General features: G+C 34.3%; 1 protein-coding gene across 2 annotated transcripts in view; it reads left to right on the top strand.

Annotated features, from left to right (window-relative positions):
* Window positions 1-18,828, top strand: part of MDGA2 (MAM domain containing glycosylphosphatidylinositol anchor 2) — an 854,319-nt gene that overhangs the window by 723,182 nt on the left and 112,309 nt on the right. For both annotated transcript variants that reach the window (XM_010375832.2, XM_010375833.2), the window contains exon 9: window positions 7,644-7,913. In XM_010375832.2, coding sequence (XP_010374134.1) covers window positions 7,644-7,913 — 270 coding nt within the window. The remainder of the gene's footprint in view (window positions 1-7,643; window positions 7,914-18,828) is intronic.

The following is an 18,828-nucleotide window of genomic DNA, read 5'->3' as shown; positions in this document are numbered from 1 at the left end:
GGAGAAAATTTCCATTGGCAGACTTGAGTGCACTATAATGAGTGTACTTGGTTTCATATTATTTAGCTTTTTTGAGGTGAAGAAACTACCCTGGAATCAAAGTAGTGTGGGCAGTCTTTTAAATAAAAGACCTTTTAAGTAGCCTTTAATTTAGGGATGCTTTCCAACTCAGACTCTATTAAACTGTATGAAAATAGACTATGTTTGAAGAATTTTAAACCAACATTATCATTCTTCCTTACAAGCCATTGAAAATTGAATGGGCTGAATCTTTCAGGTGTGGACCAATGACATATAGAGAGAGAGTCTAGAAAAACCCCCATCGTTGGTAACAATTCATTAAGTCAGATACTTTCAAAGAATTCTCACAAAAATCATCTATAAACAAGTAAATATGTATTTGGGGATATTTTCCCATTAGGTATAATTAATTACACTGATAACTACTTCCACTTAAAAGGAAATTTCTCCTTTATTAAGAAGAAACAAAATAGCTGCAAACACATTTAGGTTTGTTAGGCAAATACAAATATAACTGGAGAGCAAAGACTGTATTCACTTAACTTATTAGTATTTGATTCTAGTATCATTAATCTTCACTCCACTTCAATATTACATTCCAATGATCATATCTTTGATATTGTAAGCATTCCAAACTTCTCTACCTGTGAACTATTAAATTGCAACAATATCCTGTTCATTGACTGCAACATTCTGGCTCTCAGACACCTTTGTTCTCAATATATTTGCTTTTCAAGTTTTTGAGTTGTTCTGGCAAATCAATCTGTTGGCTGTCTTCCCCCATGAGTTTCCTTCTGAATTATTTCCTTACTGAACCAACTTAGACTGTCCCTTAAACTGCGCCTTAATGTTTTGCCTCCTTGTCCTTTTGACTCCACTCATAGTGTCAGACTCGACTTTTGAAGGAGAGAAGGCATCTGTTTCAGTTATTTCTTGCTGTATAACAAACTACTCCAATACTTCAGAGCTTAAAAGAATCACATTTTATTATATCTAATCATAGTAATTCTAACCAGTGGATAGCTGATTTGGTCCCTAATGTCCAAGATGATTTCATATGTCTGGAACCTTGGTGGGGACAACTGGAAGTCTAAGCTAAACTGTGCCCTCTGCTTCTCCATATTGTCTCTGGGCCTCTTCATATGGTTTCTGCAGAGGAGAAGTTGAAGTTTTACATGGAGTTCAGAGCTTCCAGAGTGGGTACTTCAAAAGATAGGAAGTGGAACTGCCAGACGCTTGTGTCCTGGTCTCAGCAATTGGTACAGCATCACTTCTGCTCTGTGTTCTAATAGTGAAAATAATCACAGAGCCCATCCAGACTTAATGAAATGAACATAAACTCCAGGTCTTGATGGGAGGAATTTTGAAGAAAATGTATACATCTTTATTCTTTTAACACCACTCATGTATTCGTTTATTCAATGAATAATGATATATCACCAACTATAATGACAGATACTGTGATGGACACATGGGATGCAACAATGATTGGAGAATTTTAAGTCCCTTTGTAATGGAGCTTACATAAACAAGATATGAACAAATAGTGAAGATATGCAGAAAATACATGCAATAATAAATAAAAATTAACCATGGGAGAAGTTACTTTACCAACTTGTCATCAAAGATGGGCTTTCTGTAGGGGTAAAATCTGAATGATGAGAATGAGCAAGCTATTGAAAAACCAAAGGAAAGAACATCTCAGGCAGAAAGAACAAATTAGAGGTCTAAAGTCTACAAAAGTCTTGTGATGTAGAAACAAGAAGAAAACTTATGTGTTTGGGACATAGTCATCAAGACAAGAATGGTTGAGAACATGGGCAGAGTCAGAACTTGCAGGACCTTGAAGTCCTGAATAGCAAGCAGGGGTGAGTCCATAAAGTTTTTTGAGCAGGAAAGTAACATGAGCTGATTTTTCTGTTAAACGCACATTTGAAAAATCTCAGAAGAATGGGAGAACAAAAGGAGTACGTTGACCTATCCCAAGTCCACTGCAGGGAATTTGTAGTAGTCTATGTGAGACATAATGGTAGTGGTATTGGATATAGTGACAAATTTATAAGCTCCTAAAATATTTTAAAGTAGAATCAACATAAATAATTATCTTTTAAAACCATGGACAGTGTTCTTGAACAGTTATCACTCATTATTTCCACAGTTTAACCATCAATTCACATACCCCAAACCCAAATTACGTATAATACACAGAAAACCTGCTTTTACTGTGTTCCTTAATGGTACTAAACTTGTCAAAGAAAAAATGTATATTTTACATATCATCAGCCCTAACTTGGTTTTTGATAGCATTTGGTACTTTTGACCACTCATATTCTCTAAAACATGCAGCTCCTTTAATTTTTGTAACACAACACTCTGGATCCCCACATCTCATTGATTGTTTATGATTGTTCTCCTTTAAAAGCTTTTATTTTTCTCTAACCCCATAAGTGATTATATTCAAGAATAAAGTCCATATTTGGCATTTTACTTATTTTTTGTCTGTATTCACTCTGAGCTATCTTAATAACTGTAACCTTTGGTCAGTCCTTTCTTCTGAGTTTTAGATCCATATTTTCCCTTGACAATTAGATACATGCTTCTAGGCATGTAATAGACAAAATATTATGTAAAACCTCTCCAATGTAAACAACTAAAAATTCTGGACAATATTGTAAAATTAATTTTAAAAACATTTAAAATGTTTATTTGAAAAATTACTTTGTCGAATTTAGTGAAATAAGTAAAATGAAGTTACATTTGCTTGAGGATGTTTGTTGAACATGGACAAATCTAAGCTTCAATTCTGATGGCATCTTTGGGCAAGGGGTGCAGAACTTCAAACCCAGAGTATTCACTAGGGGAGGGATCTGTTGGTAGAACTTTCTGCCAAGAAGTTGGAACTCAAAGGATTATATCTGTAGGGTAGGAGTAAAGCAGAAGTAAACCCAATCTACACGTTCCCACTCCTAAGGGAGTGCAAGAAATGTGTGACTTTGAAATGAACAGGATGGGATGATGTGGTAATCCATTCTTGAAATTATAGTTGATAGTTGACCTTTATATGGATTTTTAACTCAAATTCAAGTCACTTGATAATTCAAATTAGCCTGAATTCATGCACTTAAATGTGAGCCTAGACAGTGATGTCTATAGTTGCTTGCGGACACAAATTTTCTTTGGAGAAAGAAACCATCATTTTAGTCATTGAAATATCCTATAAATATTTTTAAAGGGCAATGAATAGCATAGAATCCAATTTATCGAAAGTAATCAAGAACACACAGGACGACAGTACTTTGAAAGAAAACCAACAGAAAAACTTCCTCAAAATGTCAATTGAAATTATCAGGCAGTGGCCTGGTGCGGTGTCTCACGCCTGTAATCCCAGCACTTTGGGAGGCCGAGGTGAGTGGATCACAAGGTCAGGAGATCGAGACCATCCTGGCCAACACGATGAAACCCCATCTCTACTAAAAATAAAAAAATTAGCCGGGCATGGTGGCAGGTGCCTGTAGTACCAGCTACTCGGGAGGCTGAGGCAGGAGAATGGCGTGAACCTAGGAGGCGGAGCTTGCAGTGAGCCGAGATCGTGCCACTGCACCCCAGCCTGGGTGACAGAGTGAGACTCCGTCTCAAAATTTAAAAAAAAAAAAAATTGTCAGGCAATATAAAACAATTACTTTGTTTACAGAAGTGTAAGATAAGCTTAACTACTTTTTCAGGTAGTGGAAACATACAAAAAAGTGGTATGGCAGGTGTACAAAATAACTACACAGAAAAGGAATAAATGAAGTATACATTATTGGAATTAAAAACAACATATATTTTGCAGATTAAGTAGGATTGGAGAAAGACTTAATGAACTGAATTAGTTCAGATGAATTTATTCATAATGCAGTTCAGAAAAATCAACAAGTGGAAAATGTGAAAGGGGGTTAAAAGATATCAAAAACAGAATGAACAGGATCATCTAATGAGGATATAAAGAAGGAAATAGAGGTGTTATTTAAACAACTAATGATGAGAATTTTCCAAAATTACTTCAGATGAAAGACACCAAACTTAACAGCTTTAAGAAGCCCAACAAATTTCAAACCCATAAGTAAAAAAGAAACCCATCCCTAGGAACCGTGTATTGAAACTGCAGAACAGCAATGACACAGATATTTTGAAAGTGGCTGGAGGAAAAAAAAGACATTCATGTCAAAGTGTAGGACTTTGAGTTGACCTCTTTACACCAACAAGGGCCATCTGAAGACAGTGGAATTATATAATGGTGCACTGAAAGAACAAAGCCTGACAACCTACAAAGAAAATACCTTTTAATGTTTAATGTGTGTGTGTGTACATATGCATACACATATATGTATATATAAAACTAAATATATATACACATACATGTATGTATATATAAAACATATTTATATGTATATATAAAATATTAAAATATATATGTATTTTAACATATGTACATATATGTGTTATACATTATATGTATAATTCTATATATGTATATGTACACACAAATTCTACATATGTGTATATGTACATATATGTATGTATATGTGTGTATGTATATACCATATACATGTATACACACACATACATAAATACATACATACATACATACACTTTGGGACCTTTATTTACTTCTCCACATCACTAATCATGGATTATTGCATGCTTATGAGTGGCTAGGTCTTGAATTTCCTCAGGAAAACATAACACTATTGCGTGTGTATGGTTTCCTATAGAGAACTTCAGTCTTTGGGCATAGCATTAAGAGCTCTTGGTTTCCCAGCCCCACAAACTAAAATATATTTTTTAGAAAATCATGATCAAAGAGTTCACTAAAGATATGATAGATCTAAATTATAACTTCAGACACAAGGAAAGTGGTCACAGATGGAAAGTCTACAATGAAAGAATGAAGGGCAAATAAGCTAGCAAACATCTGGATGTTTTTAAAAATACTATAAGTATACATTATTATACTATAATGTACAATAGAATTTTTTTTTTTTTTTTTTTTTTTTTTTTGAGACAGAGTCTAGCTCTGTTTCCCCAGACTGGAGTGCAGTGGCACAATCTCGGCTCACCACAACCTCTGCTTCCTGGGTTCAAGCGATTCCACTGCGTCAGCCTCCTGACTGAGTAGCTGGGTCTACAGCCACACGCCACATGCCCGGCTAATTTTTGTATTTTTAGTAGAGACGGGGTTTCACTATGTTGGCCAGGCTGGTCTCAAAGTCCTGACCTCATGATCTGCCCTCCTCAGCCTCCCAAAGTGCTGGGATTACAGGCGTGAGCCACCACGCCCGACTATGTACAATAGACTTTTTATTAAAAAAAAGAATTGAAATTCATGACTCAGTAACGCATGTTAGAATGAGAATAAAAGGAATAAATTATCCTTAGATTATTGTTTTCTTCAGTAGTATAATAAGGGTATTGATTGATGTTTTTGGATAACTTAAGTATGCACGTTGCAAGCTTTGAGATAATCGGAATAATAGAAACAGAGTAAATAAATCTTCAAGTAGTAGCAGCAAAAAGATCAGAATGATAATGTAATCCATCCGTCTAAAAGAAGGCAATAAAAAGCAGAAAACAAATAGTACACAATAATAAGTTACAGTAAATTTAATACAAAAATGCAATAAAATAAAAGTACAAAATAAGTAGTTACAGTAAATGTCAATGAATAAAGTGCTAATAAGTGCTCTGGGTTAAAAAACGATTGACAGACTTAAAAAATATCCTAAAAATTAAAACATAAGCTCATGATGTTTAAAAGAGATTCTTGTAAAATTTAAAGATACTGAAAGTATAAGAAGAAGAATACTTATAAAGATATTGAAAGTATAAGATTAAAAGGATGGAAAAATATCACATGCAAATACTAACAAAATAAATGCCAGTGTAGCTATAATAATGTTAGACTATATATGTGTGTATATATATACACACATACACACACACACACACACACACATATATATATATATAGCATTGCTGGAGACAAAAAAGACTATAGTGATAAAATATTCAATATTCAACTCATGGACAACATAAACCAGTTCTAAATTCATATCTACCTAATAGCATAGCCTCAAAACAGGTAAAGCAAAAAGGAGGCAGAACTACAAGGAGAATTTTTTAAATTAAGTATCTAAAACTTACAACTTTTTTTAGAGGAGTTTAACATACTCTTCTGAATTAATTCAACTGGAATAAGTAGGCAAAAAATAAATGAATAAACAACTATATGGATGATTTGGACAACTCCTCGATATTAGACTTGGCCCAATAGATACATATCACACTTCAAAAGTGCAGACTATTCCTTCTTAGCGGGCACACCAAGAACAGAAATCTTTTGTATATTGTGTCATACAGCAAGTGTTAACAAATTAAGAGGATTGAAAACGTGTACTATTTTATCTGACTACAGTTCATTTAAGCAAAAAATCAAAAGCAAAGAGAAAATAAAACGTGACCCATATATTTGGAAATGAAGAAACATTGCTTCTGGATGTGTGATTGACAGATGCATAAAACTGACACATTAAACATACATCAATCTACCTCTCCTTTTCCTCGCTGTCTTCATGACTGGCACTATTATCCACTTCATTGCCTAAGGCATCATTTTTGGTCCCATTGACCTCACCTTGGTTCAGGCTTTCACCAGTGATTTAATTCTTTTGCAACTCGTCTCTTTCCTCTGTGGTTTCTGCTTTTCCTATCTACCACAATATTTTTCCTAAAAAAAAAAAAAAATTAATTTGATCATATAAATCCTTCATTTAAAAATTTTAGAAGATCTCCTCAATACCAAGAAAATGCATTCCTTGAATAGAGTCTATTTCTTTTCATCTTTATTTCCCCCCAAGCGCTTATGGTCTTCTTTTGTGCATCAGCTATGCTAATTCATCTGCATTTATCTGAACATCCCTTCCTCTTCAGATTTTGTACCTTTGAATGTACACATCTCTCTACCTGGAATACTTTCTCTTACTGCTTACTCACCTGACCATTACCCGTACATTCTTGAAGACACAGCTGAGTATCATTTTTGTAACATACTTGCCTGGTCAACTCTCATACTGTCATTCAATTCTTATTTACTTAGCACTGTAGAATAATTTTTCATACAGCTTTGTAAATTAGCTTTTTAAATAGCTGCCTTCGGTATCAGACCATGAAGTGAATGAAGAGAGGAATCTTTTCATTGTACATTAAAAAAGGAATTCTTACCACTTTTAGACAAAGGGCCCCAAACAAAAAAAAAAAAAAAAAAGGAGAATATTGATAATATTAGAATTAATAGGTAAGTTTTAAAATATTTGCTGAAAGAGGTAAGAAGGATCAGTCAGCTCTAGTAGTTTCACCTGCAAATGCATTTGTAAAGCAAGGAGACTCATTTACTTGCTACCCTCAGGAAATCACATTTCCCAACCCAAGCTAAAATTTCTGGGCTTAAATATGTTCTTCATTCACTTCTTACACTCCTCCTCTATTGCTGCATGTGTTATTAAAAATGGCTCCTTCTAATAAGAGTAGCTTTTGGCTTGTTGCAAGACACATCTTTCATCTGTTTTTACATATCTTTTCTACAGATCCCCCTGCAGTGGAACCAGCATTCTTGGAAATCCGGCAAGGACAGGATCGAAGTGTCACTATGAGCTGCAGAGTACTGAGAGCCTATCCAATACGGGTGCTGACCTACGAGTGGCGCTTGGGCAATAAATTATTACGGACGGGTCAATTTGACTCTCAGGAATACACAGAGTACCCTGTGAAGAGTCTTTCCAATGAAAACTATGGAGTTTATAACTGTAGCATCATAAATGAAGCTGGAGCTGGGCGATGCAGCTTTCTTGTAACAGGTAGGATTCCAGATATTTTCTTTTTATATGTTTTGTTTTTTTAGACCAAGAGAGTTTAGAGCTATGTCAATATAAGAATGAAAACACTTTGTAAATCAATGGAGCATAGAACAGCTTGACTACTCAAGTTAGAGCTTCTACACATTTATTTTTAAGTCAAATTTATTTTAATAGTAAAAAGGGTGCACGGGCCTACAAAATTACATAGAAGTTTATCTGAATTCTAGTAGAGTTAGTGAGGAGGAGGTTGGTTATTGTATTAGTCGATTCTCACACTGCTATAAAGAACTACCTGAGACTGGGTAATTTACGGAGAAAAGAGGTTTAACTGACTCACAGTTCTGCCAGCTGAGCAGGAAGGATGACTTGGAAGCCTCAGGAAACTTACAATCATGGCAGAAGGCAAAGGGGAAGCAAGGACCTACTTCACATGGTGGCAGAAAAGAGAGAGAGAGAGTGAAGGGGGAAGTGTCACACACTTTTAAACCATCAGATCTCATGGGAACTCACCATCACGAGAACAGCAAGGGGGAAATCCACCCCCATGATCCAATCACCTCCCACCAGGGCCCTCCCCTGACATGTGGGGATTGCAATGCCACATGAGATTTAGGTGGGGACACAGAGCTAAACCATATCAATTATTTAGAGTGTTTCGGTAATCATGAGACACACTGTGGTGTTGGCTGGCTTTACTTAGATCAAGTTGCAAATTTTTTTTTCTTTTCAAATCTCATGTGAATAGATAATTGCTCTGGTTTTCTTATTACCAGAATTTTTTTCTTTTGTTTATTTGCTTATTTATGTATGTATTTATTTACTACGTCTCAATATATGATAACTTTCAATTTTGTCTTTGACTGGCCATATGTTTACAAATATTCCAAGAAAAAGCAGTAGAGTTGTATCTGACAGATAGTAAATTAGGGAGAAGTATTGACTTTTGATGTCATTGTCTTTTAAACATTCCCTCTGTATTATGACTTATGTAATTATTTACATTGTTTTTATAATCTATATACTGCACATTATTTTTGAGTGACAAATTAGGAATGCATTAAAAGAAAATACTCCTCATTTTTTTTTTGTCATAGGTAGTTAGTTGTAATAGTTGAAATGTTCATGGTAGTAAAAAAAGAAACTGGACATTGTGTATTATCTAAAAAGAAGTCATAAAAGTGATTGAAATGTTCCAGACTTAAAACTTATTAATAGCATAAATTGTAAGTGATAATTTCTAACTTGTGAGGGAACTTTCTAATTATGAACTGCCTTTAGCCATTTTTGCTTTCTGAAATGTAATATTAGCTAGTCTAATCTAGGAAAGCATATCAGATGTCTGGATGAAACTTTGAAACACCAATTAGTTCATATACTAAAGCATATCAGGATTAGTATTCCTTATGAATTTCTCATAACTCGAAATTTTGAATCTAACGTAAGAGAGCCATGGAATAGAAGTATACAAAGATCCATATATTTTTAATGCACAAAACAAATCTTTCAAGATAATGCTGTTTACTTCTGAGACTCAAATTAACTAAAAACATTTTAAATTTTATTTTTTACAATTATTTTACTCTTCCACTTACCATGAATTTTGTATAGTCATCCCAAAGTAGACTTGATCTAACTATACACCAAAATGTATAGAATCGAACTAAAAGGCAATGACATCTATACCTCTATTAACTCACAGGAAATCTTAAAAGATTATTCCTCTTTTCTTTCTTCTTTTAAAATTCTATGTTTATGATGTATGTTAAACTAAGGGGCTAAAAGAAGAGAATTGCGTTCACTTAGATGTCAGAAGAGGTGTGAGAATAGTTTCCTGCGAGGAAAAAGAAGAAAGTAAGCCAAGGTATTTTGGAAACTGCGATGAGCCTAGCTTGTAGTATACTATCTATGTTAAAGATAATTAACTAGAATACTAAAACATACTTTGCATTTGTATACGTTTTATGTACTCATATTTTAATGGTGAAGTCACAGCAGTTTTATGTGGTTTAAGTGAGCTTCATGAGCTTTAGTAGAAACCCAGCTGCCATTTTTCATCTTCTATGATGGGCTATGTTTTACAAGTTCTAAAGGTTAAGGTAGCATATTGATTTATTAGAATAAGCCCATTTGTAAATTTGAAATTCCAAGTATTACCTATATTACTTATATATTAATATGTAGACATAAATATTTCCATTTTAATAGTTCTGTAATACTATAGCACAGGATTTAACTGGAGTATACATTTCAGTTATCAAAAATTCAAAATGTCTCAATATTTAACTCTGGAAAAACATATTCTTCAATACTTCAAAATATCTGGGCTTATTTTTTCATGGCATGACTGAATATCATTCTATGTTATACCCCATTATGTCCCATCACATTGCTTGGTCTAGAAAAGAAAACCAGTAACTCTAGAGTGATTAAATAGATGAAGGATGAACAAAAGAGTTAATGATTCAATGAAAGAAAATTTCTGAAAATAATTTTTAAATGAGAAGAAAAGTGAATACAGAGAGAGTAAAAGGAAGGCTTAAGTTGAAAATAAATCATATATACTTTAGGAAGCTAGCTAGTGCCCTCTGAAAAAGGTAAGTCTATGTCCTAATCCCTGGGAACTGTGGATATTAACTTACAAGGCAACATATGTAATTAAATTAAGGATTTTGAGAGGAGGAGCTTATCTTGAATTATCTAGGTGGGTCTCAAATGCAATAACATGTATTCTTATAAGAGAGAGGCAGGGGGAGTTTTAAGAGAGAAGAAGAGGCAATGTGAGTATGCAGTAATGCAACCACAATCTGAAGAACCCCTGGAGCCACCAGAAGCTGTAAGAGGCAAGGAATATATTCTCCCCTAGAGTCTCTACAGAAGTAGGAAGTAAGGTCCTGCCAGGACCTTGGTTTCAGACTTCTGGCCTTCAGAATTGGGAGAAGATAGTTTTTGTTTGTTTGTTTGTTTAAGCCATCCAGTTTGTGGCTGTTTGTTATGGCAGTCTTAGATAACAAATACACATTACAACTTACTATTTCAAAGAACCCCTCTCTTAAAAATTATACGTGATGAATAGAACAGTTTTGTCAACTGTCCTGTTTTATCACACTAAGCAGGCTAGACCATGGAGACATGGGTGCATGTGTCTTATATTTCAGCAAAGTTGTAAGAAGGGGTTGCTTTTGCCACCTAAAAGGTCAGCTGGAACAAGCGTACAACTGCAAGAGGCAGTCAGTGCGGAAAATCAACCTGGGAGGTCTCAGGTCACCTACATCAGTAGATTGTGTAGGTTTAAGCTACACATTGGCTTAAACCAACCACAAGGGATGCTTCAACATTGAAATGTTATGCCCATTACATAATATGGCAGAGAAAAGATGTTTCCAGCAGCTTGATTATATAAGAAACCAGATGACAGAATCTACTGGTAGATTCTGTTGACAGCACCACAGATTAATGAAGATGCACTTTTATTCTTTTTTTGAACATGAAGACCCAGGTAATCTGCAGCAAAATGCAGTGTTTATTTATAAAGTTTTAAATTATCTGTGTCTTTCAAATTGTTCTAATTGATATTTCTAAATATTTAGCAATCAAGATGTTAGCTCTAAGCTATTCTAATTATGTTCCCACTAACTACACCTTCTTCATATTTCTTCACTTTAACAGACTTGCTTCTGACATTATGTTTTTATTGAAATGTTTATGGGTGTCAGGAGACTAAGATTTCTTGACAAGTCAGGCAAGACAATACATAATGTGAAAAAAGCATAATTTTTATATTAACTTTTTTGTCTAGTTGCTTAAATGCAATAGTCTAAGCATATGCATTTATTACATGGTTTTAGATAAAAGAAAATAAGAGCAAAATAAAATGATAATCAATGTTCCCTATATAATCCAGGAGATAAAAGTAGAATGCCCTTCTAACTTCCAGAAAGTGCATGTACACAGTTATATATACTTAGACTTGTAAAACATTTAGGAATTTTATCAATGGAGACATTTTAAGATTCTTTTAAATGAAAGACACTAAAGGAGTGTTTTGTTTTTTTTTCCAAAAGGTAACAGTGTGTATATATAATAGATTTTTTATTGCATAGTCATAAATTATAATTGAGTATAAAACCACCAATATGGGCCGGGCGCGGTGGCTCAAGCCTGTAATCCCAGCACTTTGGGAGGCCGAGACGGGCAGATCATGAGGTCAGGAGATCGAGACCATCCTGGCTAACCCGGTGAAACCCCGTCTCTACTAAAAAAAAAAAAAAAAAAAAAAAAAAAAATTAGCCGGGCGAGGTGGCGGGCTCCTGTAGTCCCAGCTAGCTACTCGGGAGGCTGAGGCAGGAGAATGGCGTAAACCCGGGAGGCGGAGCTTGCAGTGAGCTGAGATCCGGCCACTGCACTCCAGCCTGGGCGACAGAGCGAGACTCCGTCTCAAAACAAACAAACAAACAAAAAAAACCCAACAATATGTACTCTCAACTGAGTTGTTTTTTACAATCAGGAATGTATTTAACAAGTATTTCCTGTCTACTTACTAAGTGTGAGGTACAAAACTTTGCCAGTTTTACATGTGCATAGCATCTTGAAGTAATTTTGTTTTTATATCTATTGCACTTCTTAAGCCTTGTATTCTCTTCTGGGACATTGCAGTTTCCTTTTATCTGATCTCTGAAATTTTCATATTGTTGGGCTTTATTTTCCTAGAAAACCTAGCTTATCTTAAGTGAGAAAGGTTGATTCTGTTTATTGCCTATAGGATGATATGCAAATTCTTCACTGTCATAAATCTTCAAAGCATTCATTAATATCTCAAATAAAATATGTAGCATAATCTCTACTTCAGTTCTACCAGTTATTCAAAATTCAATTCAAATGTGACTATGCTGCTTCCCCCAAATCATCACACATTTGTAGGACTCTGCCTTTCTTCACATATTTCTTTATTCTGAAATACTAGGCTTTTGTGTATCTCTGTGCTACAGTTATAGTGACTTTTGCGTATGACTTTACCAGGGTTATGTCGATCGTTGTTCTTCAACCAAATACACAGGTGCAGGCTGTGATAATATTTTTTGATTCACAAATTAATGATTACTGCTGTAACTGCTTCTCTCTGAACGTGTAAATAAACTCCAAATAACCAGGATTTAAACATGGCTTAACCATTATTTAAACAGTCTAGAAAATTATTTCACTCAGGTTAAGTGATGTATCATTTCAGAAAGTAACACGATGGTTCTGTTCCACAAAGTCCTTGGGAATTCAGGCTTCTTCCATCTTAATCCTCAACCACCATCAATAAATGGTACATCTTATAACTCTGACTACTTAAATTGCAGCTATTCCACATTTCCAAAGTGAAGCATGCTTCTTCTTTTGGAGGACACTTCTCAATAATTTTACACATTTTTTTCTGCTTGGATATCATTGAAAATAATCGTATTTCTTCACTGTCAATTAATGTTGTGTGTATATATTTTATTTTAAGAAGATTAAATTGCATTATATATATGTGTATATATATGTACATATGTGTGTATATATACATATATATACTATGTGTGTGTGTGTATATATATATGTTGCCCTCATTGAAAATAGTTCAGTGAAATTAAAATGAGATTGCCAAGGAGAATCCTTGAACTATAGTTTTATCTGTGTAAACCTTGCACCAATACTATTATACCCCTTTTTCAGAGCCATGAACATTTAGAGTCTCAGAATAATTTCAAAAGATAGATGATAAAAGGTTTGATTAGTGACTCAAGATATTTTAATGCTAAACATAATAAAATTAATGGTGCTGTGTTGGTTATTTTTTCTGCATAAAGAATTATTACAAATTCAAAAGCGTTAAATAACATATTTATTGTCTCACAGTTTCTATGTATCAGGATTCCAAGCATGGCTTAGCTAGGTCCTCTGTTCTGGGTCTCACAAGGCTGCAATCAGACTGTTGGTTGGGCTGTGTTCTTATTAGAGGCTCAGCTGGGGAAAAATACCTTCCAAGCTTATTCAAGTTACGGAAATAATTAATTTCCTTGTGTTGTATGATAGAGGCCCTGGCATTTGCCGGCTATTTGCTGGACCTACCCTGAGACCCTAGAATATGCCTGCAGGTCCAAGAAGCTGCCCTCAATAGTTTGTCCCATGGGCTTCTCAAAAATGGCTGCTTATTTCAAACCCACAAGAAGAATCTCTAGCTCCAGTCTGCTAAACTGGAATCTTATGTACATAATACAATCACAGAAGTGACATTCTGTCACAGTTTTTAGATTCTATTAATCAGAAAGAAGTCATGGTTTTTCCCTGACACTGAAAGAATTATGCAAAGATATGAAAAACAGGAGACAGGAATCATTGGGAGTCAATCATTGGGGGTCTTTCTGCCACAAGTACTAGCATTTCCTGCCACTGGGAGTCCTTTTTGAACATAGCCTACATAAGAATGAAACTGCTATATCTATTGAAATATTAACTAAAGAAATCCTTCATAGTTTAATCCCTTTCCTTAATCCTGCCAAATAGGGTTTTACAAAGCAAAATTTTGCCTGTAACTGCTACTCTCACCTTTAGTTTGGAAATATTTGAGCTAGGATTTCACATCCTGTGTTTTCCTTTTGGCATATTACAATATTCATATTGACATATTGAAACTACCAATTTCTCCATGTTCAGTATATAAAGAATTTCAAAATGACTGAGGATTTTAATATCACCTAAAACAAGATGTTGGAGGAATCTAGCATTTCTTATTCCTGAAGAATAAGTGGGAAGAAACAGCTACTAAAGGAGATTTGACTCCACATAAAAAATAAAGTGTTTTATCTTTTTTCTTTCTAATTTTGGATTGAATTAATAGTGACCAGATAGAAAATATATTTTAGTCTCTGGTAGTGTCTGTATTTATTTATTTATTTATTGCTATTCAGCTAGATATTTCTTTCTTAATAATGTCTAAAAATGAGCAAAATAATACTGTTGAAAAATCATTAATAACTATCAGAAGTAAGAGCAGTCTAAACATACTTTGAAAATGAAAAATAATTGCCAGTAAAATTACCTGTGATAACTCTAAAAGACAAGAAATTTCAATGTCAAATCAAAGTTTCTCAAGGCCAGAATTTTGCTAAATTTATTAGAATTTTATTTATGATGATAACAGGTGGACTAGTAGATCCCAATATTTTAGCCAGCTTATGAGTTGCAGTTGTATTGCAAAATAACCTTAAGCAGAAAATGATAATATGTCCTAACAATTCCATGTGTAGCCTTCTGTAGTTTACTAAGTGATTCCATACATACCCTTATCATCTCCAACAACCCTACTATATGTGCAGAAGAGATGGTATCACCCTCCTTTGACAGATAAACTAACAGAGGTCCAGGAAGCCAAGAATAACATAGTTCAAACTCTTTTTGACACATGTCAGTGACTCTTTTATTAGTGATGATAAATGAATATTTGAATAATCAAGCCAGATAAAATATAAGAGAGTCCATGCAAAATCTGGAAAATTAGGGATAAAAATGTAAGTATCACTTAACGAAGTTAATGCTGTCACTTATTACTAAAATATATACCTTAATATTTGACTTAAATTCATATAATGTTTTAAAAATTTTATTTTTCTCCAGTAACCATATGATGAGGTATTATATTTCATATCATACTTAAATAAAAACTTCAATTAAAATTTTTGTTATTTTTACAGCAGTTTGATGGCTCCTTAATTTATTTGCATTACTCATTTTCTTAATTATAAAATCATGTAATTTCTTCAATAAAAAATTCAGAGCAATGTTACTATCAAAAATCTACTATTGGACTCTCTTAAAACTAAAGCATTGCAATGCTAAAGATCAATTTAAAGCACAACTACCATTCAATCCCGCAGTCCCACCATTGAGTATCTACCCAAAGGAAAAGAAATCATTATATAAAAAAGACACCTCAACTTCTATGTTTATCACAGCACTATTTACAATAGTAAAGTCATGGAATCCAACTAAGTATCAATTAACAGGTGACTTGATTAAAAAATGTGTTTTATATATATATGAGGAATACTATATAGCCATAAAAATTAATGAAATCATGTCCTTTGCAGCAACATGGATGAAGCTGGAGGCCATTATTCTAAGTGAAATAACTGAGAAACAGAAAATCAAATACCAATGTTCTCATCTATAAATGGGACCTAAACGATGGATACACATGGACATAAAGATGGAAATAATAGACTTTTGGGATTCCAAAATGAGAGAAGAGAAAGGGAGGTGAGGGTTAAACAATTACACATTGGGAAACATTTCAATGCTCACTATTTGAATGATGGGTGCACTAGAAGGCAATTTTACATGGGTATATTATGCAATATACCCATGTAAAAAGCTACACATATGCCCTAAAAATCTTAAAAAAAAAAAAAAAAAGAAATCACAGTATCAAATTACAACATGGAGAAAATTACGTGAACTCCTCTAGTCCACATGGAACTCTTCTGGATAATCTGTTGTGGGTACAGCTGTCTTTTATTCTTGGTCAGTATGTAAAGAAAGTTCTCCCATGAATGAAAGATTTTAACATCTTCTAACAGATTAGCTCTGTGCAAGCGATTTAATTCTTTGTGGTCTTGCTTCCTCTATCTGTTGAATGGGAGATGATAAATCTGCTTCCCATGACTCACATAATTTTAGGATTATCAGATAAGCTAATCAATGTGAGTGTTTTAAAAACAGCAATATGATCATATAAAAGTAAGATGAGAAGATTTCCAGATTTAGCCATAGGTAAGCTACTTTCTGTCTGAGTAACACAACAATTGAAAATGCCCCTCCAAAAAGGCAGAGATGGGGAGGATGACTGATTTCAGAGATAAAGTAAGTAATCAATGCACAACTGAGCTTTGGTTGGAAGAGAAGTGTGGTAAGATTATTAGGCTGGAGCCAATGAGGCCAGTGACAATATTTTGTGGCTAGTCTGAGAGAGAACTTTGCATTTTAGGTGAGCTTTTTCCCCTCTGTATATTATTCTGCATGGCTTATTGCCTGACATTACCAAGGAGCAGAAAAGCAGCAATTCTAACTTGAAATATTAGGAGAAAAATTGAGAGAGAACCAGAGCTGGAATGGACAGTGTATAGAAATGAGGGCAGCCAGGGTGGTTGGCTCTCAGAGTTTCTACTGTTCTTCCTCTCCTCACATCTCCATTCACACTCCCTCAAGCTAGACCACACCCAAGAGGCAGGCCAACCTAACATAACAGCAGGGTCTGGACCTAGAGTATTTTAAACTGGGAGAACCAGAGGGAGAAAACTGAAGAGTAGAGGGAAGAGAAGATAGAAAATGGTAAAAATGATACTGCAACCAGATCTCTCCATCCTGAAGCACTCCTTCTCTTTACCTAAGGAACACAAGCAAGAGCCTAGGTCATCCTTACTCTCATAGATGATACAAGGCAATTAGGGCTCTCACAGGAATAAAATCTGCAAAATCCAGAGCAAAACAATTATGAAAGAAAGAAGACAAATGGAATAATCTATTCCACATTAGGTAGGAGTATTAAGAAACAGAAAGTAAGAGTTTTAAATACATAAAATTTCATCCTCAAAGAAAGCAGGAAGAATATAAAAAACATGAAGAAGAGAAAAGATCATTGCAGAAAAGAAATTGATGACAATGGGCATACAAATATAACAGTTGATATAAATAACTACATTATTAGACTAAATTGCAGAATAGGCACAAGGCAGGAATAAGTAGTTTGAAAGATATCGTAGAGGAACTCTCCCAGTAGGGGACACAAAGATAAGTCAAGTGTTAAGAGATGTGAAGGACAAAAGAATAAATATCTGCTTAGCAGGAAACCCATAAGGAAGTAAAAGACCAAATGCAGAAATAAAATTAAATTAAAAAAAAAACATATTTTTTAAATTAGAAAGTAAAAAGCACTAGTGTATTAGTCCGTTTTCACACTCCTGATAAAGACATACCCGAGACTGAGAAATTTACAAAAGAAAGAGGTTTCATTGGACTTACAGTTCTATGTAGCTGGGGAAGCCTCACAATCATGGTGGAAGGCAAGGAGGAGCAAGTCATGCCTTACTTAGATGGATGGCAGCAGGCAAAGAGGGAGAGGGAGCTTGTGCAGGGGAACTCCTCTTTTTTAAAACCATCAGATCTCATGAGAGTTATTCACTATCAGGAAAACAGCATGGGAAAGACTTGCCCTATGTTTCAGTTACCTCCCACCTGGTGCCTCCCACAACATGTGGGAATTCAAGATTAAATTTGAGTGGGGACACAGCCAAACCATATTGGCTAGACCTCTGAGTGATGTGGCTCATGGAATGACAGCAACAATAGGTTGGGAGAAAAATTTACATGCTCTGATAAATTTAAATGAATTTTAAAATATCAAGTACAAAAATGTTTAAGAAGCTACTTATAGAGATAAAGTAGATCATTTATACAGGATTTAGAATTATATAGACATTAAACTTCATGCAACTTGACATGCAGAGAGATAATGGAGTTATGTTTTCAAAATATTAAAGATAAAATACATTGAAAAAGAATTTTGCATGCAAATAAATGTACATTTAATTGTGAGGACACGATAAAAATACTCCTATTCTAAAAGTTGATCTTACAAAGATTATTTAAAAAAAAAATTCTTGGTTGTTGGAATTAAGCAAGAAAGAGATGAATCTGGGGGAAAAGAATGGAATATGAGAAAGAAGAAAGGATGAGTAAAGACCTAATCAAGTCTGTTTTTTTGTAAACAAGTAATGCTTAAAATATTTTATTCATACTAATTCAGTATTAAGACTTGAGTCGATACCAATATAACATAAAGGGACAGGTCTTATGAGCATATAAGGGGAAGGACCTGGCATCCTTCCTCTGA

This window comes from Rhinopithecus roxellana, chromosome 5, assembly GCF_007565055.1.
Source record: "Rhinopithecus roxellana isolate Shanxi Qingling chromosome 5, ASM756505v1, whole genome shotgun sequence".
NCBI classification, from domain to species: Eukaryota; Metazoa; Chordata; class Mammalia; order Primates; family Cercopithecidae; genus Rhinopithecus; species Rhinopithecus roxellana.
The sequence above is the reverse complement of the archived record's forward strand: the minus strand, read 5'-3'. Positions and strand labels throughout refer to the sequence as shown.